This window comes from Ammospiza nelsoni, chromosome 6 (genome assembly GCF_027579445.1).
Source record: "Ammospiza nelsoni isolate bAmmNel1 chromosome 6, bAmmNel1.pri, whole genome shotgun sequence".
Taxonomy (NCBI): Eukaryota; Metazoa; Chordata; class Aves; order Passeriformes; family Passerellidae; genus Ammospiza; species Ammospiza nelsoni.
In genome coordinates, this window is record NC_080638.1 from 41,867,033 (window position 1) to 41,894,909 (window position 27,877).

The 27,877-nt window shown below is 52.9% G+C and overlaps 1 protein-coding gene across 2 annotated transcripts; it reads left to right on the forward strand.

The window, feature by feature from the left end:
- The first annotated feature begins 821 nt into the window (after positions 1 to 821).
- JDP2 (Jun dimerization protein 2) lies at positions 822 to 19,725 on the forward strand. 2 transcript variants are annotated; one of them, XM_059474227.1, is made up of 4 exons: positions 822 to 1,005; positions 11,950 to 12,173; positions 16,639 to 16,743; positions 17,587 to 19,725. In XM_059474227.1, exons 2-4 carry the CDS (start codon positions 11,973 to 11,975, stop codon positions 17,770 to 17,772), a joined length of 492 nt encoding a protein of 163 aa, XP_059330210.1. In that variant the 5' UTR covers positions 822 to 1,005; positions 11,950 to 11,972; the 3' UTR covers positions 17,773 to 19,725. The 2 variants fall into 2 exon arrangements, with proteins under 2 accessions (XP_059330210.1, XP_059330208.1); XM_059474225.1 differs by lacking the exon at positions 822 to 1,005 and having other exon boundaries at positions 11,055 to 12,173.
- The last annotated feature ends 8,152 nt before the right edge of the window (positions 19,726 to 27,877 follow it).

Genomic DNA, 27,877 nt, shown 5'->3' on the forward strand with positions numbered 1-27,877 from the left:
CGGTAAGAAAACAAAACAGCTGTGAAGAGGCGCCTTGAACCCCTCTGCTTCCTCCTGGTTACTCTCCAGGCCACTCAAGGGAGTGGTGGAGCTGGGGCTGCCAGCCCTGAGCGCTTGTATGAGGGAGCCAGTGTTGTGTGGGGCATGAGCCGGCCGGGCTGGGGGAGGGTGAGATGAGAAGGTTCTTGCCTCCTACGGGCCAGTGGAGTGACCGTGCAGCCCTGCCTGCCTCTGTGCCTTTGCTGCCCTGGGTGATGTGTGCTCGATGCTGGGGAGCACTGGATAGTCTCTCTGGTCCTTTGCCTCCTTTCCCGGGACTGAGGAGCGGAGGCTCTGCACAAATCAGGCTAGCTCGGGCACGGCTGCCCGGGACGGTGTCCAGGCGTGCGACCGAGGGAAGCAGAGTGTGTGCGGAGGGGCGCAATAGGAGCGCGGGGAAGACGCGCCCCCGGGTCGGGCTGCGAGGTCCGGGGGCGCCGTGGTGCGGAGGGGTCAGGAGCTGCGGGAGCGTGCGGGGATGCCGGCTGCGAGGGCAGAGGGTGGCCGAGGGGTGGCGGGTGAGGAGTCCCGGGGTGCAGGACGCGGAGATGCCTGGCCGTTGGGTGCGGGATGCCGAGGTGCGGGATGTCGGGGTGCCCCGGCTGGTCCCACCCCTGCGCGGCGCTCCCCGCCCCGCGGCCCCGCTCCCCCGCCCTCCCTGACGTGTGGCGCTGGCAGCCCGGCCGGTTCCGCATTCCCGACCCCTCCCCGCAGCCCAGGGGCCGCTATATAACCGGGGCTGATGCAACCCACCCCGCCGCCTGCCACAGCCTGCGGGAGGCGCGCACCGGGGCGGCGGGCGGTGGCGGGCCGAGGCGCCCCGGCGGCGGCCGGCACCCACATCGGCACCCGGCGGGGCCCGGGGGTCGGGGCAGCGGCGGAGGCGGCGGGGCTGAGCCTGCAGCCCGCGCCCGGCCCCTACGGCCGGGCCCCGCGGGCACCCCGGCAGCGCGGTCGCCCTGCACGGTGGGTACGGGCGCGGGCGGGGGACGCGCCGGGCGGGCCGGGACTGCGGCAGGGGCGGGCGGCGGCGCGGGGCTCCGCGGGGGTGGCGGACAGCGGGGGCTGGAGCGGGGGCGCCCGGCGGAGCATCCCGTGTCCCGCGGCACGGGCTGGGTGCCGCTGTCCGGGCGGTCGGGCGCACGGCGGAGATGCGGGGACACCCTGCGCGGGGGCGGGCACCGCCGCATGGGCGGCTGATGCCGGGCTGCTGCCCCCGCAACGCGCGGGGGCTGGAGGTGCCGGCTCGGGGCTGCTGCCGCACCGGGGGGCGGCGGGGGCGGCCTCCCCCGCCCCAAGGGCGCCGCTGCCTCCCTCCCTTCACCTGCTGGCCGGGCGCGCAGGTGAGGGGCGCGGGTCCCCGCCGCTGCCGGCCCTGCTGTCGCCAGCCGTGTCTCCTGGCCGGGAGGCCCGGGGAAGGAAAGGGGCCCTGGAGGTGCCCCCGCCGCGCGGTCCCAAGTCCGCTTTAGCAGTCAGGCATGGAGTTGAATGGAAGTTGCATTCTTTTGCACGCTCTGCTCCAGGAGGCACTTTGCTTTTTTCCATGGAAGGGAAATAGGTTTGAGAGCAAATTGGGGGAAAGGGAGAAATACCAGGGGAGCGAGAGCCACATTATGTTTCCATTTTCCTTTAATGAAGGCCCTGTGGAGGTGTATTTGAAAACACAGGGTCTCCTATGCCTTCAAGGAGGGTGAGAACACTGTGCTGGCTGGTTCCAGGGCCATATGCAGCGTATGGTGGCCAATGAAACAGGGCCTGGCTCGTTCTCTTGCTTGTCTTGGCAGCCTGCTCCATGGCTTGCATTACCAGCCCTGGAACACAACCACTGCCAAACTGTGAGTGTGTGTGTGCTTGGACTCCAAGAGCTCAGCAGAAGCAAATGCTTCTGCAGCTCAAACCAGGATTTTTTAGCTAGTTTTGGGAAAACTTGCAAAAAAATCTGTGTCTGGAGGCTCTCTTGACAGAGCATGCCCTGGGAATTTGTTGCTAAAAGCTTGTGTAAGGGCATCTGTGAATGGCAGTCTTTGGAATTCAGATTCTTAGTATTAGTCCTAGTGATTTAAAAATGCAAAAACCTGCCCATCTAGGGGATGAGTGTGTGGGTGCAGGAGCTGCCATCCACATCATTACTGGATCATGCAGCAATTGGTTGCCCCTGGTGTCTGGGGAATTAACAAAATCTGCTGAATTAGTGTACAGGTTATTGCCTCTGCTTCCTCATTGAGATGCCTATGGACGCTTTCCCTGCATCTTCACAGAGATCCCTGTGCTACATTCCTTACCAAGGAAGAGTACATACTCCCTCAGACCTCTTGCCTCCTCCTGCCCTGTCCATCTGAGCAGTGTGTCCAACTGCTCAAGGAGCACTGAGCATCTGTTCTGTGGTCTCCTTCCCTGTGCTAGTGTTTGCTACTTCAGCTGCATTGCCTGGGCCAGGTTCTTGGCAGCATGCAGTGCCTTCAATGTGAAGCTGTAAGAGGCTCTTTTCACTGCAGTGGCTGTTCCTAGTGGGCCTGGCCCCAACAGCAAGGGAGGCAGAGCCATGGTGAGGCATGGGACCCCTTGCCAGCATGCGTGTGTGTCCTGCAGTGCCGTGCAGCAAGGAGGGGGCACTGCAAACCTGATGCCATCTGTCTTTGGCTGCATTTCTCAGTTGCTTGGACTGTCCAGAGTGTCAATCCAAACATTGCAGGCTATTTTAACATGCAGACAGAGAGCTGAAGGCACATACGGGCCTCTGAGCTGAGCAGTGCTGCTGCAAACTAGCCAGAGCTGGTCTTTATATGGATTAGAGGTCTTTGTGGATGACCCTGGTATTTAAGGCATAATTTTGAGGAGTTTGTAGGGGGTGTGAGGGCTGTCATTTCTGAGGCTGTCCTTGGCCCCTGAGGGCAGAGCATTGTGCTGGAGCAGGATTGTCTTCTTGAAGGTTCTAGCCCTGACCGCATGTGGCTATGGAAGGTCCTTGGTGATTTCAACAAGTCAGTTGTTAGGCTGCAGCTCAGAGACTGAGGTTTTCTCAGACCAGGATATTCCTTCCTTCTGAAATCCCTTTGAGCTGCTTCAGGTACAAAAGGCTAACTTTTACCTTCCTGCTCTGCACTGCTGTCCAGTGGGTGGTGCAACCTCAAATAATTAATTGCAATCTTAATAATACTGTGATAATTAATGACATTTTTTTGCAGTTATTGCACTAACTATGGCAGTAGGGGAGCCTTGCTGTGGTAGGTGCTGTACAAAACCCTGCTGTCACAGGTTGCTTGGAAGTCAATCGCTGCATTGCAGTGGTGGGAGCAGCTAAACTGGAGCTTTTTGCTGCCCTGTGAAGGTATGGAGGAAAATGCTCAGGGAGGAAGGGTTGTGAGCTGACTGCTTTGCTAATGGCAAATAGAGATTATTTCTAAGGGTGAGGACTGGAGAACCAGCAATCCCCCTCCTCACAAAAGGGACAAGAAGTCAAAGCATTAGACAGGCAGGTGTGGAGGCCTAATGGTGAGACAAGGCAGCTGGACAAGGGCTGCAAAATGGCATTTCTGCCAAGGAGGTGCTGTCTGCTCTGGGCTGTCCCGTGTGCACATGTAGGAAGCTCTGAGCTTCCCTGATGGAAAAGAGGAGGGAGGGCAGCAGGGCTCTTTGCGTTCCTGTTTTTAGAAAGCTTCTCATAGCCCTCTGTCAATGACTTGGATGATCCTCCTGCCAGCTAGAAGTGCAGGACTGAGCCAGAATATTCCCACTCATGAAGTAGGTTTAGAATTCCACCTCCTGAGGAACTGCTCTTCATAGCTCCTTCTTCTGTTCAGCGTTGTGGCCCCCCACTCACTCTGAACTAGGGGTGGGAGGTTACATGTATGGGTGTTCACAAGCCCTGCAACTCTTCACCACGTGGGGTTGCCTGTGGGAGGAAAGGAACAGCAGGAATGTCAGCTCAGAGTGTCTGTGGGAAGGGCACAGATGTCTTTGGACCTGCAATCCTAGAACCTGGTTGTAGGAGCTGTCTCTCCCTCCTGGGATGGAAATGGGGTGTGGGGGCACTACAGTGAGCAGTGAGGCACTGCAGTGTCCTGCATTCTGAGGTGGTGTTCTCCACCTCAGTGCTCTTGGTGGGCCATGCTGTGAGCATGCCTTTACCTGGCCTTTCAACAAGGGGGATTGCTGTGATGCCATAAAACAGTAAGTCATGTTAGGTGCTCAGTAGAGACAGACATACACGTTTTTATCCCAATTGGTGTCACTGCAGCTTTTCAGTATGCTCTAGGTGGTGGATTCCTTGGCATCAACAGGTTCAGCAACTGCATGAATGAATGCACCATGGCTGTTGTTAAAGTCCATGTTTGCCAGAGCTACTGCATGGGGACCTGAAAAGACTGGTTACCCCCAAAGGGCTTGTCTGCTGCTGTGTTCTGATGTTTGGCAATTAACTTTGATCACTGTGGTGCTTGGCACTGGCCCTGCAAGTTTCTGCTTTTAACAGTGCAGAGCAGAAGCAGCTAGCCAGAAGGTATGACTGTAAGGTGCTACTCAAAATTAAATACATCTAGAGCAGATAGAATTGTGTGGCAATGGGAGAGTCTCATGTTTTAGATAGCAGAAGAAAGCTCTAATTGCATGGGAAGGTACTTGTGGCACTGGGAATATGGGGTAGTGTCTTTCTGCCTTCATCTGTTCCCACTGGGGCCTGAACCTTGAAGTGGAAGAAGAGTCTGTAGGCTTCAGACCATCAGCACTCTGCAGTCTTCTCAGAAGAATCCAGATGGAAAAAAGCAAGTGGCTCAGAGCTTCAGAGAAAGAGTAGTAGCTAACTGCCCTTTGTTTAGGAAGTTACATTCTTGGTTCATGAGAATTTTGGTATGTCAGGAAAGGGCTTTCCTATAAATCATCCTTCTGCTCACAGAAGGAACTAGATAGATTCAATGTATGACATACAGACTGAGGTAGCTTGATACCCAGGAGCTAAAAAAAAAGTTTCAAAATGGCAGCAAAGCAGAATAGAATCTAAGGAACTATATGCTGGAAGTGCTGCTTCTGATCTCCAGATCAGAATTATTGTTCCCTGTTGGCCAGAAGCAGATGAAAGGCCAGTTACTGTGACTCGGGTGCCCCAAGACAGCACACACAAATGGCAATGTCGTGCTAGGTGCTAACACACTGATGAAGAGTTCAAAGATTGCTTGTGTGGGGCTCACAGACTCCAGCAGTGCTCTGATGCGTGGCAGCTGACAAGTAATGGCAGGCACCCAGGCTGAGCCTGCTGAGAGAATAGCAGGCAGGCATGGCCTTTATTCTGCAGGCAGCATGGAGAAGGACTGGTAGGACAGACTATGCCCTAGTGCAGTGCTTAACATGGGTAAAAGAGAAACTTGCTGGCAGGTACAGAGTGTCAGAATCTGCTGGCTGGCAATATTAGATGCTAGACTGGCTCTCTGAGCATCAGAAGAGCACTTGGATCAACCATTATAAATGTCAGCACATGTGAAATAGCTTATGTTGGAAGAAACTGTGACTGTATTATAGACAGCAAAATTGATAATAAGGCTGCAAATAGCCCTCACTCTCACCAAGGAAGCTGACACCAGAGATAAGGCAGTAATGGCAAGTTAAATTGAAGTGTGACTGTCAGAGCCTGCTTTGGGATGTCATGGTCATCTTTGCAGGATGATGCTTGTGGTACAACAGTAGCAGCTGCATTTGGTTTTTAAAGAAACTAACAACACCTCTGGATGCATAGGATGATGGATACAAAGGCAGTCTATGTGCAGGGAATTGAATGCATGATTTCAACACAGGTAGGCATTCCTGTGCCAGTTTTAGTCTGGGTAAGAATAGCAGTGAAGAGGTGGCAGGAGGGGTGTGAATACAGGCTAGCAAGTGGAGCACAAACCCCTGGGTTATACAAATTATGCCTCCACATGTTAGATTTATGCTGTAACTGCTGTGCAAACATCAGCTGCTTAAAAAAAAAACAACAAACACAAACCCAAACAAAGAGTCCCCTGAAAAAGCAGCAACCAAATCAGTATAGGAAGAGGAAAAACCCAACCCATTTGAAAAAAAAAAAAACAAACCAAGAACATGAAGATTAGAACTGCAGGAGAAAGAATAGAAAGGTATGTGGGGGCAGGGTGACTGAGGAAGCTGAGCAACTGCATGGGACAGAAACAACTTGGTAACGCTTCTTCCCTCTAGGCTGTGGTTTCCAGAAGATAACAGACTTTGGCAGTAGGAGAAAAACTAAGAGTAATGGGTGCTGCCTTTAAGAAATATTAAATCAACCATGTCACAGACTGCTGACCATAGGGACATAATTGGGGAACAAAGCATGCAAACACTTGAAACTGGTGGGAAAGAGGCAGCAAAACCAAGGTGAACAAAAAAAGCTGTATTGCTGTCAGCTTTTTGAGTATGAGACTGCTGATAAAATAACTGAGTTTGATTGAAGCCACAGGAAGAACAATGCCAAAGCAAGGATGCAAAAGTTGCTGCAATTACCAGGAGGGTTTACAGACATTTCGGCAAGAGGTCGAGTCTTGTGTTACAGCATTTTAACCAGAATAAGGGAGTGTAGAGGCAAAGCTAAGGAAATAAAAACGAATTTTGACCTGTCAAATCATGTGTTGACCAGATTTTTGCTGCAAAGATGGTTGCTGATCAGAGCAATGAATGGTATAAAGTACTCATCATTGAACTGAAGTTGTAAGAAAGCCTTCTCTGTCTCCTAATTCCATCTGGAGCACCTTGATGTATTGGCACTAAATGATGAATAGTGTTGGTGCAGAAGGCAGAGTAATGGTGAATGTAAACTCAAGAAGCTGGTGTCATGCTGATCCAATGGTCTTGTGCAAGATTGCACATTCTCTTTCCCCTTGATGTGCTACTATTGGCTTCATTATGTGCAAAAGCATTGCTGATAAAATGCATACAAAGGAATTGTGTGGTTCAATGTAGGACACCAGAAAGCTGGGTTGTACTGAAGACATGACATTTCGAAGCTCATGTAAGGAGATGTTGAAAGATCACCTGGCATTGAGGGAAAAAGGCTGTGTTATTTATCAGTTCTGAAAAGAAAAAAATATAATAGGAATCCCATCTAAAGCACTGTGTTAGAAAGTGAATGAATACAGAGGTGAGTTGGTTCATGTGCCTTAGAAATAGCAAATGCTGCAAGGGAATATCCAGAAACTAATTAAAATTGGCACCAGCTGTATTCACCCCATCCAGCCAGATGTGGCTGTTGAAGAGCTGCAACTTAAAGGTCAAACTCAGATCCTGAACTTTAAAGTTCTGCCCTTCCATGTGAACATGGTACCAGTATGCTGGAGCTATGGGTAGGCATGTCCATGTCAGCCAGGATAACAGCTTTGGGAGGAAGACTGAAGTATTAAATAGAATTCCATACTCTGGCTTTTTCACATGATCAAAGTACAACTTACCTCTGTCACTCACCAGAAAAGAATGGGAAAGTATCTGGGACCTGGGGTGAAAAGAAAGTTGTGCTTACATTAGGAAGAAGCAAAGGAACAAACTTGGAGTTTGTTTGAGTCCTTCCAATCAGCAGGAGTGACAGTGCCTGGGGCTGAGGGCCCTCAGGAACTGGGGAGATGATCTGTTACTGCACCCTGCTCTGCAGAGAGGGATGGCACCTCTCCTGATTCCTTTTTATTTCCATGGTTATAGCCCTGCTGGGAATGGTGTTACGTTCTTCTCCAAGGCCTAACTCAGCTTGACTCTTAGCAGTTCTCAATGTGCTCCTGAGCTTTCTGGCCCCTGAGCAAGCTCTCACCTGTAGAAGACACTTTTCTCCCTTTCTGTCTAGTTCTCAGCTCATTTTAATATGCAGGTTTATGGTTATTCAGAAGGCTTCTGGTACTTTGGTTTGATGAGCTTAAAATTTAGTTTACACTGATGCAGGTGTGATGTGGTCTTTGCCACTGCAGTCCCTGGATCCAGGGTAAATTTTTAGAGCATATTGGATACTGGGCCAGCCCCTTTAGTCTGACCTGTGTTGTGTGTTACACTGGTACAGAGGCTATTTCAAGGCATATCAAGCTACCAGATCAAAGCTGCAGAAGGAGAAGATGTGCTGGAAAAAACAGTGTTTTCTCAAATCCTTACCCACTTGTCCCCAGGGACCTGCCCCAGGCTCAGGAGTGCAGGGGGAGGGTGCTGAGTGGTCAGATTGGCCCACAGTCTGAAGCATGGATTTCTCCTTGTTCCTTATTTCATACATTGCAGTAACCCCATATTCAGTCTGCCTGAGGACCTGGATTGTCTAACCCGGGTGCTGTCAACTGCATGTCATGATGGAAGAAAATGAAGCACAGCATGGCCAGCCAGTCAAGGGAGGGGATTGTCCTGCTCTGCTCCACCCATGTGTGGCCTCACCTTGAATGCTGTGAGCAGTTTTGGGCACCACAATAGAGAAAAGAGATGAAGCCATGAGAGGGCATCCAAAGGAGGACCATGAGGATGGTGAAGGGCCTGGAGGGGAAACTGTGAGAGGAGGAGTGGCTGAGGGCACTGGGTCTGTTCAGTCTGCAGAAGAAGAGACTGAGGGGAGACCTCACTGCAGTCTACAACTTCCTTGTGAGGGGAAGAGCAGGGGCAGGTACTCTTGTGACAGAACTCGAGGAAATGGCATGAAGCTGAGGCAGGGGAGGTTTACGTTGGATATCAGAAAAAGGTTTTTTGTCCAGAGGGTGGTTGGGTGCTAGAACAGGTTCCCCAAGGAAGAGGTCACAGAACCAAGCCTAACAGCGTTCAGTAAGTGTCTGGACAGCAGTCTAAGGCACACGGTGTGACTCTTGGGCTATCCTGTGCAGTGTCAGGATCTGGACTCGATGATCTAGGTCCCTCCAACTCAGCATATTCTGTCATTTTATGAATAAATTAAAACCAAGTCCCCCAAGTCCAGAATGGATTTTCATGTCCAGTGCTGGGTTCAAGTCAATTCTCGTGCTGAAGCCTGTGAAAGGGTGGGTCAGGGCCCCAAATCAGTCTGTGAGAGACTTCAAATGGATGCTCATATACTTTTGCTATTGATTATTTTTCTATTTTATTTTTTTAATTTTGACATAAGCTGTTCAAGCTGGGGATGGACATCTGTGGGGTTGCTGGCTTGGGCTGTGCTGCTGTTGGCAGGTGTCTTCCCCAGTGCCACAGCATGTCACCTGGGTGGCAGCATCAGGGAAATGGCCAGCTCTGCAGTGTATGCAGCTATCCCAAAATGGTAGACTGGATTTAACCCCATACAGCTCTGTCTTGTGGCAGGGGCTCCTGGGAAGAACCTCTGGATTCACCTCCCCTTTGTCATCCACCTCACTGACCTGGTGCCTTCCTGCTGGAGAGGGATGATCTCTGAGGAAGGTGGCAGGGATTTAGCCACACTCCCTAAATACCTTGTGTTTTCCTGTCTGGAGTGCAGCCTAAGGGTGTGCTGGTACTTATTTCTGGAGCAGTGGAGCATCTCAGCCATGTGTAGGCCTGAAAGGAAAGGGGAGGGAGGTAGCCTGCAGCTTCAGAGCCCAGCTGCATTGGGCTTCTCCAGGCACTTTACAAGATGTTGGTGCAGATTCCAGTACAACATTCTACTGCAGATGTGGAGTTGCATTTTCCTAGTTCAGAGATCTCTGTGGAAGAATAATACTTTGCATCAGCTTAGGTCCTTGAAGTCTCAAGGAGTTGACTTGTAGTCTTATTTGAGGTCAAGTATCATTATCAAGTATTTTCTCTTTCTTGTCTGTCCCCAAATGGGCAGGAGTCTGTTTCATCAGAGAGTATCTCTTCTCTTGGGAAATTACTTGTCTGTCTTTCCTGTCTTCTCTTCAGCCTTTAATGACCTTATGCAGATCACCTCCTCCCTGCCCAGCTTCCTCTCCCCACAGCAGTGCTCCCAGCATTGCTGAACACTGCCTTGCTCTCCCCTTTCTGTCTCCTAAAGGATGACTGGAGCAGAGGGCTTGATTCCTCTTTATGGTTTCTGTCTTGCTGTATCTGCTTTCCCTGCTCTTTCCCAAGTCTTCTTGGTCACAGCTGAGCAAACCCTGCCAGGGGACATCTCATGATGACACCTGGACCTCTTCATTGGCAGATTAGACTGTTTGACAACTCACAGCTCGTTGCAGGTTGTAGGCACTCTCTGCTGCAAATCATTCTGTCTGTCACACCCATACAGCTTGCACAGCACCCGTGCTGGATGCTGTGGAGCTTGCATTAGCTCTCTGCCCTTGACTAGCCTCTATGCTTGTTTTTCCTTTCCTTCTGCTGCTTATCTCTGGTTCCTTCACATTAACAAATATATTAAATAATCTCATGGGAAAAGGGATGTGCCAGTGCCAAGAAATCCTTAACTTCTGTGTTTGTCATGATTAACCCTGTTCAGCCTGCATCCACTGAGGCCACCTGAGCAGGGCAGTTGGACCAGGCAATCTTCAGAGATCCCTCCCAGCCTCAGCTGTTCTGTGATTCTGTGATCCAGCAGTTCTATCTCACATGCAGCTTCACTCAAGTCTTCAGCCTGGAACTGGCATAGATTTGTCACCTCAGGATGGCAAATGCCTCAGCTGAGCAGCTGTGGCAGCTGCTTGGCTACTTGTGTGTGTGTGTGAGTCTGCACGGCTCCACTGTCTGGGCCAAAAGTCTGTATCTCCTGTTACCTGGTCCCTCAGCAGATGAGAGTGGGTGCTTTGGAAAGAGCAGGGCAAGTGCCTGTTATCCCTCATTTAATGCTCCTCCTTTCTCTGACACTTGGTGCTGTGAGAGCCTCCATGAGTTTCCCCAGCTGTTTGTTGAATCCTGCCTTCTAACTGGCTCTTGTGGTTGCAGGAAGCTGCACACTGGGATTTTGTGTCCACTCCTTTAGTCTGCTTCTCTCTTGACATTGCTGGTCCTTTTCCCTGCTGTGTTGGTGCCTCCTGCTCAGGGGCAGAATGGGGTGGGTGCCTGTAGGCTCCTACAGTGTGCTGGGACTTCTCTGGATGGGCAGAGCAAGGAGAGCAGCGCATACACTGGGACATGTGGTTGAGAAGAGGGGCAAATGGCAGCTGTGTGGACAGCAGTGAATGTTGTAAGTAGGTAACTTGTGAGTGTCCCAGGCCAGTTACACAGCAGGGATGTACCTGCATTGCAGCCAACAACCATCTGCTCCAATGGCTTTTGGACTGATGTAGCAGCTCCAGCTCTATGGACTTCCCATTTTAGGTTTAATTTTATTATATCTTTGCTGCTTGTTCTTAATAGTTATTGATAACTCCCTTTCACCTCCCTATAAGTGACTTGCTGAAGTTTGCCTTGATCCTATTCTCACTTTTTTTCTTTCATGATAGAAGAGGACTTTTGAACCTTGCACCATTTCCCTACCCCTCCAGCCTTTGTTTCCTCATGTCTGTGCTGAGAGATGTTTGTACAGTGGCGGGTACTTTTTCTTGCAGTTTTTTCTGTGGTCTTTGTGTGCTGTGTTCCAGCCCTGACCAGTGGCTGAGCCTGCCTGGAGGGAATCCAGCCTAGGGCGTATTATGGGCCTATTTGTGCCATTTTCTTCTTGTACTAACAATCCACACATTCATTAATCAAAATTCAGCTAAAAGCAAACCTTGATCTGCTGTTCTCCAGAGAAATGTGTCACATGGGATCACATCACTGTCATTGCAGCCAGCTCCTGTTCTTCTGGTGCTTTGCCTCTCAGGTGTCTTCCCTTCCTGATCTACACCCCAGCAGCCTATTCTTCCGGGCAGGATTCATATATTTTGTTTTCTATAATACAGATTCTGTTTATTCTCTGCCTTTGCCCTTCCTGGGGGAGAATGTCTGCCTTGATTCGTACCCCTGTAGGTGACGGGACTGTAGGGTGAGCTAGTCCTGTGCTGTGTCACGAGGCCCTGTCACTGGTTGTAATGGGATGTGTCTGTGCCCCTGCAGCCCAGGAAGCCGTGTCCCCTGCTATGATGCCAGGGCAGATCCCCGACCCGTCGCTGACGGCCGGAGCGCTGCCTGGGCTGGGCCCGCTGACGGGGCTGCCGGGCGCGGCCCTGACCGCCGAGGAGCTCAAGTGCGCCGACATCCGCAACATCGGCGCCATGATCTCGCCGCTCCAGTTCCTGGAGGTGAAGCTTGGCAAGAGACCCCAGCCTGTCAAAAGTGAGGTGAGTATTGGGGGCTGCTGGCTGCAGGTGGCCCTGCAGGGCTGGTGTCTGCGTTTGCCTGGGTTTCCCTCCTGCCTGTGCCTGGCTGTGCTAGCAGTGGCCAGCAGTGTGTTTTATAAGCTCCCTGTTTGGTGATGTGCATGATGTGCATGCATGTTGGCAGCTGCTCCACTAGCTGCCTCTTCTCCCTGCCTGATTTCCTGTCCCTGGCAGTGGTGGCCTCAGCATCCCAGACCTGGTCCAGTGCAGCAATTGGCAGCCATCTGAACTCAAACCCTGCATGTGGAGTGGGGTCTGCTGCAGCCAACATGTCCCTAGGTTGGGACATGCGCCCAGAGTAGAAGTCACACAGCCTGTCACCCATGTCAACAAGCCCTTGGTGCTTCTGGCATTGGTGTTGCCTTTCCAATGGGAATGGGGTGTGTGGAGCAGTGGCTCAGCCAGTGCTGCAGGTGCTGCTGACTTAGAGCTGCCCCAGCCCCATTGCTTGGGGTGGGCCCTGGCTTCACCTCAAATTTCCTGGGGTGGGGAAGGTGGGTGGTTTCTGCTTGGTACCACAGGCTGCCATGTCAGAACCAGGCTGAAGGGACCAGGGAGATGCTTGGACAGTGTTTTCCTTATGTCCCCTGTGTTGGTTGTCCACTCTTTGAGTCTGGCTGAGCTGGTGGTGAGTGTTTGCACCTCCCACTGCTTGCAGATGGAGCTGGGAATGTACCGTTCCAGAGGTCCCACGGTGGTGAGGGTGCTGGCTGCTGTTAGAAGGTCAAATGAACAGCCTTCTGAACAGAGCATTTGCTCTGGGAGAGGTTACCTCAGATGATGCCATATGAGGATGGGGTGGTGTGTGTTCTCTGGCAGCATGAGCAAGCAGGTGCAGGAAGATGTGAAAAGCTGCCTGTGATGAGCTGTGAGCTGAAAGGAGTAAAATAGGAGTTCCAGGGGGCAACTGCTCTCCAAATGGTGTTGACACTTGATTTAGCCCAATTTTTTAGCAGAAGCTCAGCAGCAGCACCTGTGCAGAGCATCCCTGTTCTTTTCCCCCAGCCATTTGAGATGGACTCCTGTGGGTAGAGCTGTTATGATGTAGCTCATCTGAGCACCACAGGAGCTCTGTGCCCAAGAGAGTGTCCAGTCAGCTTGTGCAGCCTGGAGGTTACCTGGGAAGGACTGGACAGCTCTGCAGTGGGAAGAGCTGAGGCTGGGGTTCTCTGGGAGGCCCTTGTAAGGCCCTGGGCATGCTGATGGCTTTTGTTCCTCTATGGGCAAAGCAGTCACGGATTTGCAGCTGAAGCCAAATTCTCTTCCAAGCTCTTGGCCTGGGTGTTAATGCAGCAAATGGTCTGCAGTGCCTGCCTTGCTTCATGGGTAGGGGAAGACAGAGGGTGACTCTGTGGCTATGCTGTCTTTCCAGACCCAGCTCCTTTCCTTTAGACACCTCTGAGCTGGCTCTGCAACCGCTGCTTTTGCTTTTTGTAGCATGGGTATGTGATGTCACTGGCATCTGTGTGACAGGGACAGGGCAGTTCTGCCCCACAGCAGGTACTGGAATTGCTGAGTGTCCTCTGAGCCAGCTGTTGAGGCAGCATGTGCAGGAAAGCTAAGAGAAAACCCACTGCCAGCCCTTGCTCAGCTACCTTCCATGCAGCTGGTTCCTCCCCTGCATGGCCCATGAAGCTGAGGAGTTGAAGGCAGCAAATGGAGCTGCCCTTGGCAAGGCTTTGCAGCAAAAGCCTGAGGGAGCTGTAGCAGTAGCTGCTTATCCCATGAGTAGCCAAGAAGCTGCCCACGCACGGTTTTGCAATGCAGCCTGCAGCTGCTTTCCTCTTGCAGGGTGCTGGAGCCCAGGAATGCTGGGTGCTGGTGTGCCACTCTGTGGTGCCTGGCAGGACAGGCTGCCTGCCATGAGCCTGGCCAAGGCAGCTCTCTCTGCCCTGCTGGGGGCACCAGCATCTCCTGGCATTGGGGTCTGTGTGCCTGGGGACACACACAAAACCCATCCACTGTGTGTTGGGGGCCAGCTTCTCTGCAGGGTGATTGACAGCCCCAGTGGGAAAGCTGCTCTCCTCTTGGACAGGTGTACACAGATGCTGCTGGGCTCCTCCACCACTGAATCCCACCTGGGGTGCTCCTCTGGGACTGAGCCCTGCCCCTCAGGCAGATGATCCCCTCAGGCTCTGAGGCTGCTGACTGAAGCAGTTCAGGAGGCATCCCCCAGGGATCCATGCCCTGGAGATCAACTGCTGGGATGTGCTGTTGAGTGACACATCATCACTGTCCCATGTGCCTCAGAATAATGTCCTAACCCTCAGCACTAGGGCCGTGTCACCTTTTTGAACAAATCAAGCAGAAGCAGATGGGGAAGACCTGCTGTCTGGAAAAGAGAACTTCTCTGCACTGAGAATTTGTGGATTCTTCATACCTGGAAGTGTTCAAGACCAGACTGGACGGGGCTTTTAGCAACTGCTGTACTGGAAAGTGTCCCTGCCTGTGGCAGGGGGGTTGACACTAGGTGATCTTTAAGATCTCGTCCAAACCTTTCTATTTTCTATGAAGCTACAGGAGCTGTGCTCAAAAAGCAGAGCCAAGGGTTCAAACTTCTTCCGTCTGTGTTGAGCCACCTTCCTTGGGCATCTGTATTCCATCTAAAGGACACAGACCTTTGCTGGGCCCTCTGTGGGGTGGAGGCAGGGTCAGAGACAGGTCATTTATTCTGTAATTCTTGTTGAATGGACCAAGAGGGCATGGAAATGTCAGGCAGTTTCCAGGGCTGGTGCAGTTGCTGGTTGCTCTTCCAGTTGCTGTTAGGCCCCAAGATGTACTTCTGACGCCAAGTTTGGGGGTGTTTTTTGAGCTTTGGAACTGTGGGCACAAGAGACCTCTATGTCACCCTCCTAGTAATCCTGGAACTAACAGACCAGGAAGCTGTCTTAGGGGTAGATGAGTAGTTGGTAAATGTGCAGAGGGGAATTGCATCTACCCTGATGTCCACCTCCTCTTCATTTCTGTCAGGAACTTTTGTAAGACCCGGCAGTGGAATGTAGAGTTAGTGCCTTCCAGATTACTCCTGCTAACCTGTCACATCTAATTTATGTGGGTGCAGTGTGAGCTGTCCATTTCTGACTGGACTTGGGGGTATCAGTGCAGTTCCCATGCAGCTCTCCCAGGTGTGGTACATTGGTGCCCCAGGACACTACGTGGCAGCCTGGCATTATGGAAGTCTGTGCATAGCTTGTGCTGGCTTTGCTTAATATTCTCACCCCAGCTGAAATAGCAACTGTGGTATAGTGCTTGCCAAGCAAGGTAGAAAAGTTGCAAAACTGTTAGTGCTGTAAAGCTCAGACATTGCCTTCTACAGCGTGCTGTGTGCTGTGTATTGGACATGCAGCTTGCTTAAGCCACCCCTTCACCCTGCCTCTGCTGAGCCCACATTTCGTCCAGTCCTTGTTTGTGCATCACGCTGGGATGTTTGGATTAGTGGGTTTTGGAGTTGGTGACTGTTAGCAGTGTGCACAGTCTGCTGTGGAGGATGGCCCCTGCAGCCTTCATTGCCATCAGGCATTGCTGGTGTGTCTGCATGTGGGTGTTCCTGTGGTATCATCGATAGGAATGAGGCAGTTCAGTCTGACACCTCAAATTTCAGAGACCCAGGACAAATGTGGATGAAGGCACTGGGGACCTTTTCTTCTCTATCCATGCTGCAAAGTATAACCTGACTTTGCAGGGCTTTCCAGCACTCAGATTTTTCTTGAAGGAGCTAGTTTGGGTTCCTGGATGTAGGCATGCCATAGGCCATTTACACAGGCTTTGCAGCATATATCAGTAAATACTTTTATTATTGTTTTCTGACTCCTAGGGCCTATTGGCTTGGCCTGTGTGGTTTGAGTCAAAGACCACAGAGAACTGAGTCATGGCAAACAGTGCAGGTACTGCTGTGTCCTGCCCCCTCACAGGGAATGCAGGACCTGTCCCCACCTTACTGTGCTGGCTCTGTGACTCAGACAGTCCCAGATACTGGAATGGGCCAGGCCTAGCTGGGGTATGTTCTGGGTTTTTCTGCCTCTTGTCCTTGGCTGTGTGTGCGATGCTTTCAATGTCTGCTCACAGAGCTGTGCCTGTAGATGTCTGTGTGACAAACCACCTTTGTAGAAGCAAGGAGGGAGCTCTATTCTCTGTCTCTTCCCTCTCTCAGGGAGGGAGAAGCCCTGTGAAGGGCTGTCTGTCCCCTACCAGCCACATCCTCAGCTGTGGGTACAGGTGTCCCTCTCTGTGTTCCCACAAAGTGGAGGTAGAGGCTGTAGCAGCAGCATACCTGGTTCCATGAGGATTGAGTCATGTTGCTGGTGGCCCCTGACCAGGTGGCTGCCACATTGCCCTGCCATGGCTGGGGCTGCCACATGCTCACCCCTACCTCCTGCCCCAGCCCACATCTGCTGACTCTGACCTGGGTTTCTCTGTCTTGTTATAGCTGGATGAGGAAGAAGAGAGGAGGAAAAGGCGCCGGGAGAAAAACAAAGTAGCGGCAGCGCGATGTCGTAACAAGAAGAAGGAGAGGACGGAGTTCCTGCAGCGGGTGGGTGCCCCAGTCTGTCCCAGGGCACAGCAGGGACCTCCCTAGAACAGTGCTCCAGCTGCAGGAAGCATTGCCTCCTGAGCTTCCCCTCTGCCACCCCTTGCTCCAGTGCCTTTATCAGGGAAAATACAGCCCCTGCTTTTGGTGAGGCTGTGAAGGTTGTGGCCGTGTACGTGCCCAGGCAGAGCTTACCCCTGGTACCAGGGCTGGAGAGGGCTGGGGGTTGGCTCTGGGCTTGTGGTGAGAGAGGAATAATAATGTCTCTGCCTCAGTGCTGCAGCAGGAACACTCATATGAGTGTGGCACAGGACAGGGGCTGGCAGTGTGCTGGCCCCTTGACCGAAGTCCTAAAGATTTTCCCACTCAGAGGCCAGATGCCCACTCCACCTCTAGCCCCAGGGCAGAAAAACTGTCACAGCGCCTTGCTGTTTTTCTGCAAACAGCGGTGAGACACGGGCAGATGACACAACTTGGAAGGAGTCATTTCACAAGGGCAGATGCTTACAGATGGGCTGGGTGAAAACTTAAGCATGGGTTTGTCCCCAAACACCTTACCAGAGCACAGAAAGCAGCCGGGCACAGGTTTTGCTGGGGGGCAGCACAGACCTGCCCCAGGTGGTGGCTGTGTGTTCCTGTGTGATGGCACAAAATGCCAAGCACGAGGCAGCAGGGCTGGGGATGAACTGCCTGGAGGGATGTGATGCCTTGGCAGGTCTTCAGCCTGCTCCCCTGCTGCAGGGGCTGAGGGACAGCACTGAGCAGAGGTGGCATGTTGGCCAAATTGTTTCTTGTGTCTTGTCCTGCTAGATAAAGTCACATGCGGTTGTGTTCCTGTCCTGCTAGGAGTCTGAGCGTCTAGAGCTCATGAATGCTGAGCTGAAGGCCCAGATAGAAGAGCTGAAACAGGAGAGGCAGCAGCTCATCCTGATGCTGAACCGGCACCGCCCCACCTGCATTGTGCGGACAGACAGCATCAAGACGCCCGAGAGCGAAGCCAACCCACTGCTGGAGCAGCTAGAGAAGAAGTGAAGGTGGCACAGGACCACGAGGAGGAGACAGTGGCACAGGGTCTTCCAGGGTCTCTAATGTATGTACTGTATGAAGAACTGTGCACCCAGGCCTGGTGCAGCCAGGACCCAGTGGGCTTCCTTGGGAACTATGGACCAAACATGGGAACAGAGAAGATCAGGAACCTGCCAACCATGTACTCTGAGGCTGAACCTGGGAGCAGGGCTGGTGGTGCCAGTGAGGGCAGCCTCCCTGTGATACATCATCACAGCCCTTCAGCCTGCTCTCAGCCCTGGGACCCACAAAGCCACAGCGTGTCCTGCAAGGAGCAGGCAGCCCGTGGGTAGCAGGTGCTGCGGGCTGAGGAGTGGCAGCTGGGCAGTGCCCACCAGCGCCCTGCCCAGAGGCTGCTGCTGCTCCTGGCACGCTCCAGAGGGAAACCCAAACCCAAGAACCACAAACACTTGATGCAGCCCCATCTGGTGGGCAGGCCTGTCGGGGCTCGGTGGCGCAGGCGCCCCCCACAAGCACACTCAGTATAATGTTTACAGCCCAGCTGTCCGTGTCGGCCGTGCTTTTGAATGCACATTTTTACACTTTTTTAAAGTATTTTTTACAAAGTTTTTATACAGTGATCTCTATATGGATTTATATAATCACTAGATGTGATCCCATAGAAATGTATGTTATAATGGTCTGTTTGTTACAAACACATATGCCACAGTTATCTCCATTGTGTTACTTGTCTGGTAGCATCCAGCTCCTTTCCTGGCATGCTGGGAAGGGGGTGCAAGCTGCCCTCTGCAGTGGTGTTGCTGCCCTCTCCATCCATGTATGTCCTTCATAATATTCAGTTCTGTATCTCTCAGTAAATGTTACCTTTGCGTACGCTGTCCTCCTGTGGCTCTGTTTGGCTCAGCACTGCTGCAGCAGTGGGTTCCTGGCTGAGTGGCACAGTGGAGCAGATCCCAGAGCTCTTGTGATGATTGTGTTAGCAGCTGTGGGCCAGGAGAATTCACCCTAGACAGCTGGCAACCTTGGAGGCAGCTCTGACTATTGTCAAGCAAGAAGTGGCTCAGTGCTGCACCAAAGAGGGTAGGTAGGCATGGCTTGCCACTTGGAAAGGTGGAGGGAGACCATGTCATCCTTAACTGGTCCTTTGTGTTTCAGTCCCAAATACAGCAGTTTGAACTCATTTCAGGGATGAGAAAGAGACAGGGGAGCTGTCACGATGTCCTTGTGCTGGTGTTCCCTTTATGTGCCTTTGTGCTTCCTTCTGCCCAGACTGTGGAGTTCATGGCAAAGATCTGACCCATTCCTCAGCTGCTGTCAGTGGCCAATCTTCATTCTTTGAAAAATGTGATACCTCTGCCTTTCATTAAGCTCTGCTGAAAAGATGGGCCTCCTTGTCTTTTCTCTTTATTTCCTTCTGCAAAGTGTACATGGTAATAATTTCCCTCTTTGGTGGTCAGTGGGAGCTCCTTGGGGGTACCAGATGATCCAGGCATCTTGTCCACAGGCATCTTGTACTTTTTGCTCACCTGGATAGCCTGTGTGCTCATCTCCACTCCACTGGCAGTGCTGTGGGTACAGGTGATGGCCTTTCTCTGATGAATAGCCACATTGCAGTAAAAATTTCTTCTATGGAAACAGCTGGCTTGGAAGAGAAATAAAAGGTGCCCTTTGAAACCCAGCATGCTAGAAGCAGCTAGCAAAGGTAGCAGCAGAAGAGTGATGTATTTACATCAGTTTAATGCTCAGCTATTCCAGCCAAGGCTTGGGCAGGAACTGAATCCTAGCAAGGCCCAGGGTTGGAATGAGATTATCTTTAAGGTCCTTCCTAACCCAGTCCACTCCCTGATTCTGCCACCCAAACAACCTTCTGCTTTATTGCAGTCAGTACCAAGGCGTTTGACACTCAAAGTTTAGGGCATTTATTTTTCAGGTAATTTGTTTGGGCTGTAAAATAATAAAGTTAAAGCAGAGGGTTTGGGCCTCTTCCCCTATGTGCCACAGCCTGTGACTATTGAACGGAAAAGGTTCAATCTCTGTGCAGTGCAAAGTTCCATCTCTGTATACTGCAAACCCCTCCTGGTTCCTGTAGGAGACAGGCTATTTGACGGTCTTTTCTCTGGTAGCATCTGTCCTCTCAAAACCCGGCTCCCACCTTCTCAGAATTAAAAATTTTTCTATGAGACAGATGGTCCACTGGACAGGCTTGTGCATTATGGTGACATCTCCTGGGCACGGGCAGGAGCAGAGGGCACGTGCCAGGCACAGCCTGTGTTGCCATGTGCCAGAACACGCTCCCAACCTAAAATGCAATTGTTCTATCTGTGGCAGTGTCCTTGCACTTGGATCCGCTTCATGCACGGACTGGTCGTGCGGATTTGCTTGGAGAAGTCAACTGACACTTTTCAAAGGCCAGGAAGCCCCCTCCTGGCCATCCCACACCAGCCCACCCTGTCTCAGGTGCACCGTGGACCGCTACTGGAGCGGAGCTGAAGGGATCTCGTACTTCTGGGACGGGGCTTGGTGCCGGTGCTGCTGCAGCCGGTAGCCTGGGAGCTTTGGGGCTGTTGCCAGCCGCACGTCCTGGGTCCGGCCAGCCGTGGGGCTGCATCCCTCGTTCTGCGGGGCGCACACGCGGATCCCTCCCGCGGGTAGCTGGAGCTGGCTGGAGAGCCGCAGCTGGCTCTGAAACGCAGAGAGCCCTGAGGACGGCCGTGGCTGCTGGCGCACAGCTCCAGCCCGAGGCTCTCCCGTGCCCGCTCAAACCGCACACGAGGAGTCTGCAGACAGGCGCGCAGAGCCCGCCGGCGGGGAGGCGGCAGCGCGCGGGCACCGGGCACCGGGCACCGGGCAGGGGCGGCCGCTCCCTCTCCCTGCCGGCAGGAGGCGCCGCGCGGCCGCGGGAGCGCCGGGGCCGGGCCAGGCTGTGCGGGGCCGGGCTGGCCGGGCTGTGCGGGGCCGGGCTGGGCCGGGCTGTGCGGGGCCGGGCTGTGCGGGGCCGGGCTGGGCCGGGCTGTGCGGGGCCGGGCTGGCCGGGCTGGCCGGGCTGTGCGGGGCCGGGCTGTGCGGGGCCGGGCTGGGCCGGGCTATGCGGGGCCGGGCTGGGCTGGGCTGGGCCGGGCTGGGCCGGGCTGTGCGAGGCCGGGCTGGGCCGGGCTGTGCGGGGCCGGGCTGGGCTGGGCTGGGCCGGGCTGTGCGGCCGGACGGTGCCGGCTCCGCTGCCGCCCGGTCACGGCCCTACAGCATCATCTGCCCGCAACAACGGGCAGAGGGCGGGAGCGCCTCTGCTGTGAGAAAAGGCAGCGAGAGCTGGGGCTGCTCAGCCGGGAGGAGGGGGCGCCTCAGAGCAGCTTTCCAGTACCTAAAGGTCTCTGGGTAACCTGGAGAGGGACATTTTACTAGGGCTTGTGGTGATAGGACAAGGAGAAAGTTTTAAACTGAAAGTGGATTTGGATTGTATATAAGAACATTTTAAAATGAGGGGAGTGAGGCACTGGAACAGGTTGTCCAGGGAAGTGATGAATGCCCCACCACTGGAACTTGTTGGACAGGGCTCTGAGCAACCTGGTCTAGTGGAAGGAGTCCCTGCACATGGCAGGGGATTGGAACTAGATGACCTTTAAAGATCCCATTCAATTCAAACCTTTCTGTCATTCTGTGGTTCATGGTGCCATCCCATGGCTCCATCAGATGGTTCTTGTTAAACATGTGAGCCCCCCTGGCAACATTGGTGCTTCCTGGCCATTTCACCAGCAGGCCTCTCTGCTTCTGAGGTACCTGAGGTAGCTTAACAACCAGGACTGCCAGCAGGAATTTCCAGGGTGCCAGCAAACCTCCTCCAGGGATGTGCCCATCTTCTATTTTATGAGATCCCCATTCAGGTCATAACTCTTTTGCTCCTTCTCACACTCACTAGTCGTTCAGGCCAGAGCTCTCCCCAGAGTGGTGTGATACCATATTTTTCCTGAATCCCAGGTAGGTGAGCTGCATTACTTTTCCATTGTTTAGATGCTTGTAACAGCTCTCTGGTGCCCTTCACATATTACCCCGGTTCCCTCTGCAAAGCCACCCTTTCCTCTTCACTCCTAAGGAAAGGTAGGTACCACTTTGCCCAAAATTACCAGGCCTGAGCCAGTGGGGGACTCTGGCTGGGAGTCCAGCTACAGCAGTTTGGTGTGAGTGCTCTACACTGCATGCCTGACTATCTTCTTCTTGCTGGACCCTTCACAAGGGTCAGGACCCATGGGCAGTGAGAACTCTGTTTCCCCAGAAGTGTCTTCCCAGCTCCTCTCCCCTCTCTCCTGCAATCAGCTCACCCTGAAGAGGTTGAGCAGGCCATCATGCTCCCAAAGCTTCATCATGCCCCTCTTCCTTTCCTCCTCATCCTCTCCTGAACCACTGCCCCCATCCCCTTGTAGGCAAGGTATGTGTACAGTGCTGGGGACGGGGCATCCAGCCCCTCCCTCCCTTGGCTTGCAGCAGAGGATGCTTGGGGGTCATTACTTTGCATTTTCATAGTATTGTTCTCACATTGTCTATGAAAAATGCCTCCTCTGCCCTTCTTGTCAGCAGCTGAGGGCAACTCCCTAGCTCTGTGGTAAGTGGTATTAACTAACCTTTGCCAGTGACCTGTCTCTCTTGTTTCATTTTGAGCCAAGGGCAACAGGTATTCATTTGTCTTTGTCCTTATTGGTTCTTCTACTCAACTTGCTGGAAAACAAGCCCCAGAAATCCCCAGCCTTGATATTTACTAAGAGTCATGGAAACTGCTTTGAGTGCCGTGGGTGCCACACTCTGCTGAGCGCTCCTGGCACCAGCACGGCCCATGGCTGGGTGCAGGACTGGAGCTGAGGAGAACTGTGCTGCCAGGATGCTCCCAGAGAAATGAGAAAAACCAACTGCTGCTTCCCTGAGCCTGCAAGCATCACCTGACTCCCCAGGGCTTTGCACACTTTTTGCTTATTTGTGATCACTGGTTGCTGGCAGTTGAAGTGGGGGAGGGCAGGAGGGTGGGAGGCGGGCACACGTGAAGGGAATGGGTCCATGTGAATCCCGTGCTCACATGGAGGCATCGTGCTCCTGCTGGCTCAGGAAACTGCTCTGTGGGCAGAGCTGGGTGGGTCACTTGTCCCTCGTTAGGGGCATGAGTCTTCCCACACCATGCAGCTGGTGGGGTGGCCAGGGTCATCTCCCAGGTGGGTGGTGGAGGCAGGCAGGGCAGCTGCTGTCAGAGGTGTAGCCAGCCCCACGGGCAGGGAGCTTGCTGTCAGCAGCTCTGTCACCAACCCTTTCCATATGAGGAAAAGATCCTTCCCTGCAGCCAGAAGGTCTTGCCAGTCAGGGACACCAGGAAGGGCTGGCACCTGTGACATAATGGTTGGAGTTTGCCTTTTCTCTGCATCTGAATCCTTGGGAGCCCCTGTCAGTTCAGGCTGACTCCTCCACTTCCACAGAGCTGTAATTCCAGGCACAGCCGGTGCCTGTGATGCTTCCCCAGGCCTCAGCACCCGTGACAGCCTCAGTGGCTCTGTCTGCATGCAGCTGGGTCTCCTGCCCAGCACAGCTATTTCAGCTCCTCACCACTTGGGGAGAACCTGGTGAAGGAGCTGGTGCTGAGGCTGGCAGGGAGACACAGAGCAGTTCACAAAGGCCACAACCAGGCTTTGCAGCCCATGCATCACCTAGGGCTGCGTTTAGGCTGAAGATGCAGTGTGTGCTTGTGGGATGAGAGAGTTTTATGATGTTGAGCCTTTGGTTTTATCTGTCAGGGTCAGCAAGAAGTTATTCCCAATTAGCTAAAGTGATGGGCTAATTTGGTGGTGAAAAACCCTGCTCCAGATGCCTTGCTGTGGAGTTGAAGTGGGTTTTCTTTGGTTTGGTTTAAGTGGAGTAACCAACTCAAGTAGACTTTAGCCCAGGGACATATTTGGTAGAGCAGGCAGTGGTATGACTGCCTGGGCTGAAAATTTGTTTGTGAGCAAAGCCTACCCAGGGGGCAGGGAGTGAGCCCGGTTGTACTAGGATGGCTTTAATGCTGATTAAAAACATCTGCCAAGGAGTTTATTGAACTTCAGTCACTTCCAAGAAGGAAGGAAGGAAGGACTTTCCCCTCTCCAGTCCTGTGTCCTGCTGTGCTTGTGCAGAGTGTAAGTAAGTGGGGTGCCATGGGGATTGGAGAAAGGTTGGGCCCTGAGGAGAAGGAAAAGCTTTTGCTGCTCAAGGCAGGAGGTGGGTCACTGTGGGTGAGACTGGCAGCTCTGCATCCCTGTGTAGTTCAAGGGACTCTGCTAGACAAAAAGGCCCTGTGTTAGCAAGGTGATGGACTTTTCCAGCCCTGGCCCCCAGCTTTGTGCCCTGGAGCTCCTAGGAAATACCAGTATGAAGCTACTTCCAGAAGCCCACATGGGTTTCAGCAGAAGCAGTTTGGGTCTGCTTGGCAAAAGGGTTTCACAGCAGCCTGCCACGTCTCAGATGAAGCTTCAGGAACAGGATCGTTTGCCAGTAACTGCCACCTTGTGCTGATGTTATCTAGTTTCTGCAGAATGAACTTGCTGAGTTGTCATGTGTGACACTGTCAGGGGAAGTCCTGACTCCTGACACTGCAGTTCCTGCCTCTGTTTTGCCATGGCCCCAATTCCAGCAGCATCATCTGGGCTGGTTGGATTTGCTGGATACCTGCTTGTGCTGAAATGTCATGGGGTTGTCAGAAAGAACTGGGCAGCAAGGCTGTGCTGCAGGCTGTGGGCTCCCAGATCCAACGGAGACACCAGCAGGCTAGCATGTAGTTTCTGGCTGAGGATGAAATGGCCACTGACAGCTCATCTGTGCAAGGTGGTGCTGGACACTCAGTGACCAGACAAGCAGCAAGAGGGGGTTTGCACTGGAGCTGATGTGTGGGTATTGGCAAGTGCCTCTCAGTACATGGGCTCCTGACTTCTATGACAGAGGCAAACTCCGTGGGTGCCAAGCAGAGGCACTGCTGCATTTTGCAGGTGTTTGCCAAGTGAGGCATCCCTTTTCTTCTGTGCAGACCTTCCTTAGAGGCAGTGACCTGTTTCACTCTCTAGCTCCAGACAGCAGGTAATGGATGAGTGGCTGAGGTAGTCAGGTGCTGGTGCATGCTGGCACTGCTGTATGACCGGGCAGCACGATGGCACCCCGTGCAGGCAGTGTAACAGGCTGGCAAAGCCAGACTCGCTGGTCCAAACAAACCCCTCAGCCTCAGATGCAACATGTTCTCCATGTCTGCAAAGTGGATGTAGGCACCTGTTCCACTGTTTGTTGAAAACCTGCAGGTTGCTGGATCACGTGCACAAGTTTTAGGAGCAATGCAAGCAGCCAGTGTAGCCTGTGTGACATGGAGCCTCGTTCAGGCAGGGCTTTGGAGCAGCACATTTCTTCATCTGGCAGCAACCATCTGCTGTGGCTGCAAGGTCCCACACTGCCTGGCAGCTGAGTTTGCATGCTGGGGTAGCACCAGCTCTGCACTTCTCCCAGCCATGCTCTGGAGTGTGCCTAAGTGCCAGCTGGTACCTGGGTGGTTTGCATGTGGGTGTCAAAGGGTTCAATGCTGTGCTCCAAATTCAAGATAGAGATACCTGGTGGGTCCCTCTCACTGGGCAGCAGTGGGGAAAAGGAGGAAGGCTGCATGAGGAATAGGATGAAGAAGAGTACATCCATCCTTTGTAACTGTAATGCCATGGTAGATGGGAGGAAGCTTCCCTGGGCTACTGTGTTTGCTTCTGTCTTCCTTTCTATGAAATCAGCAGACATCCAAAGATGGTGCTGACCTAAATGAGGGCTGCAAGAAAATTTCCCTATGCAGGGACTAAAAGTCCCACTAGTTTAGCGTGGCAACTAGTGAAATGCCGCGTGATAGAGATGTGCAGAGCAATTCCTGGCTTAGAGATAAGTCTGTTCCTCTGCTCACCCCCTCACAAGATGTTCAAAGAGATGGAAAGACAACTCATTTCACACTGGTAAACTGACACACTTCTCACAGAGCCAGCAAACTGGTTTGTGCAGGTGGACAAGATGCCCTGCTGGCCAACATTTTCAGATGGCTCACAATGGATCAGGTATTGAGATGAAAAACAAGGATACCCAAAACTGAAGTAAAAAACTTTGGCTTAAATAAGATAAAAGATGGCATGATTCTTGGACATCTACTTTGGGGTTCAGGTAAAGAATGGTGGCAAGGAGTTTCTATTTTCCTGTCCCTTCTTTGAAACCAATTTTGGCATTATTTGTGACACTAGGAGGACCAAGTCTTCAAATCAGGGCCTTGCACCATCACTGCTGGCATGGCTTAAGGTGTAGCACATCTCCCTTGTCCCACCTCCAAAGCACCATGAGGGATGAGGTGCGATGGGAGGCTGCAGGTTCCCATGTCTGGGCACTGGTGTTGGCAGCCACATACAAAGCTGTAGGAAAAGTAGCCATGTCCCAGGAGGCTGATTACAGAACACCTCTCTCTTGCCAGAGAACCAAAATGCAAGGGTGGAAAGCACAGGATTGGTGATCATCTGAAACTGCTCCCTCTCCCTCCTTGCATCTGCTGCTCCAAGCCCCCAGAGGAAACCTGTGGGACTTTACAAGCCCTGTGAAACAGCCAGCACTAAGCAAGTCCTCCTTTGGTGTTTGGGTGTTTGACCGTGGGCCTCCTTCCTGTGTTTTTCTCAAACAGGCATTGAAGAGCTTTGGCTGGGGGCTCTGGGGGATGGACCGGGTTTGGGTCAGGGGCTCAGCCCTGCCACTGCCTCCCTCAGCAACTTGCTCTGGGACTCTGGCTTGTCTCCCAGAGAGTTGGCAGCAGGCAGGAGCTGTGTGTGCCAGGGTGTGACAGCATGTGCCAATGCTCTGTCCAGGCCCATGGGGCTTATACCCATTTGTGTATTTTGGTAACTCTGCCAGCGTGGTTCTGCCATTCAGTGCTGCTTGCACAGGCACCAAGTGTGCCTTCTGCACAGCTCCCCTGTCCCCTCCTGCACAGCCACTTTGCCCCACACTGCCTCTGATGATGTGCTGGGCTCCAGCACTGCTGGTATAAGCACCACACGTGCCTGGACACAGGCTCACTGCATGTGAGCCCATCAGCACAGCTGCTTGTGCTGCACACCTCCTCCAGTCATGCTGCATGAGCTGAAGGATTTGGGAAGCTCTTGTTCCGTCCAAATGGGGTGGAGAGAAAGGAAAACTGGTGTACACACCCCCATAATCCAAAAGTGAAGTAGATCCCAGTGGGGTGAAAGTACAGTACTAGCATGAGTGTTGTTCACAGCCATCTCCTGCTGAGGTGGGTGTCTCAGAGTCTGTCTGCAAGAACATGCCCTAAATAAGCTGTACTCAATTCTTGGGAGTCTTGAACATGTTTTGTGGTGATGGGTGCTGTTGAAGGACATTTTCCTCTGAATGGAGTCATGAAGCAGCAATGTAATACACTCAAGAGTCATATATTAATTTAAGAAACACCATCCACCCCATGCCATGGATCATGGCTCCAACCAAAGCCCTGTGAACATGAAATCCTCCATCAGGCATTGTTCATCCCCTGGGAGCACAATATTTGCTGCTTGGTTGCTGCAGCTGGATTCACTGCAGCAGCAGCAGAGTCCCAAGGTTGAGTCCACAGAGCCACGTGTGCCTCTCCTGCTCGTGTATCGCCTGGAAATGCACACACTGGGAAGCACAAAGGAAGCTGGGGCCAAGGCCCCTTGCCATCACCAGTAAGTTTACCCCTGGGTGGATCAGCCCCTCTGGTTAAACGGGTCACTGCCCTTCCTCTTTGGGCCTTCCCCATCATCAGTGAACGAGACTGCCAGCGAGATGAGTCAAACCGTCAGACACCATCTGCGCCCCGCACACAGCACGTCCATGGATAGCTCACCTGGAGGGCTCAGCGGAAGCACAGAAACCCTGGCTGACTGGGGGTGTCTGGTAGCTGAACCTTTTCAGTGTCCCAGGCGCAGCTGGGTGATCTGGCTAATTTCTGACTGATCCCAGAAGGTAGGCAAGGCCTGTGAAGACAGAAGTGAGAGGAAGTTTGGCCTTGAATGGATGTACTCTACCAGGGTTTGAGATCTGATGACCTGGAGACTCTTGTAAGTGCACATCT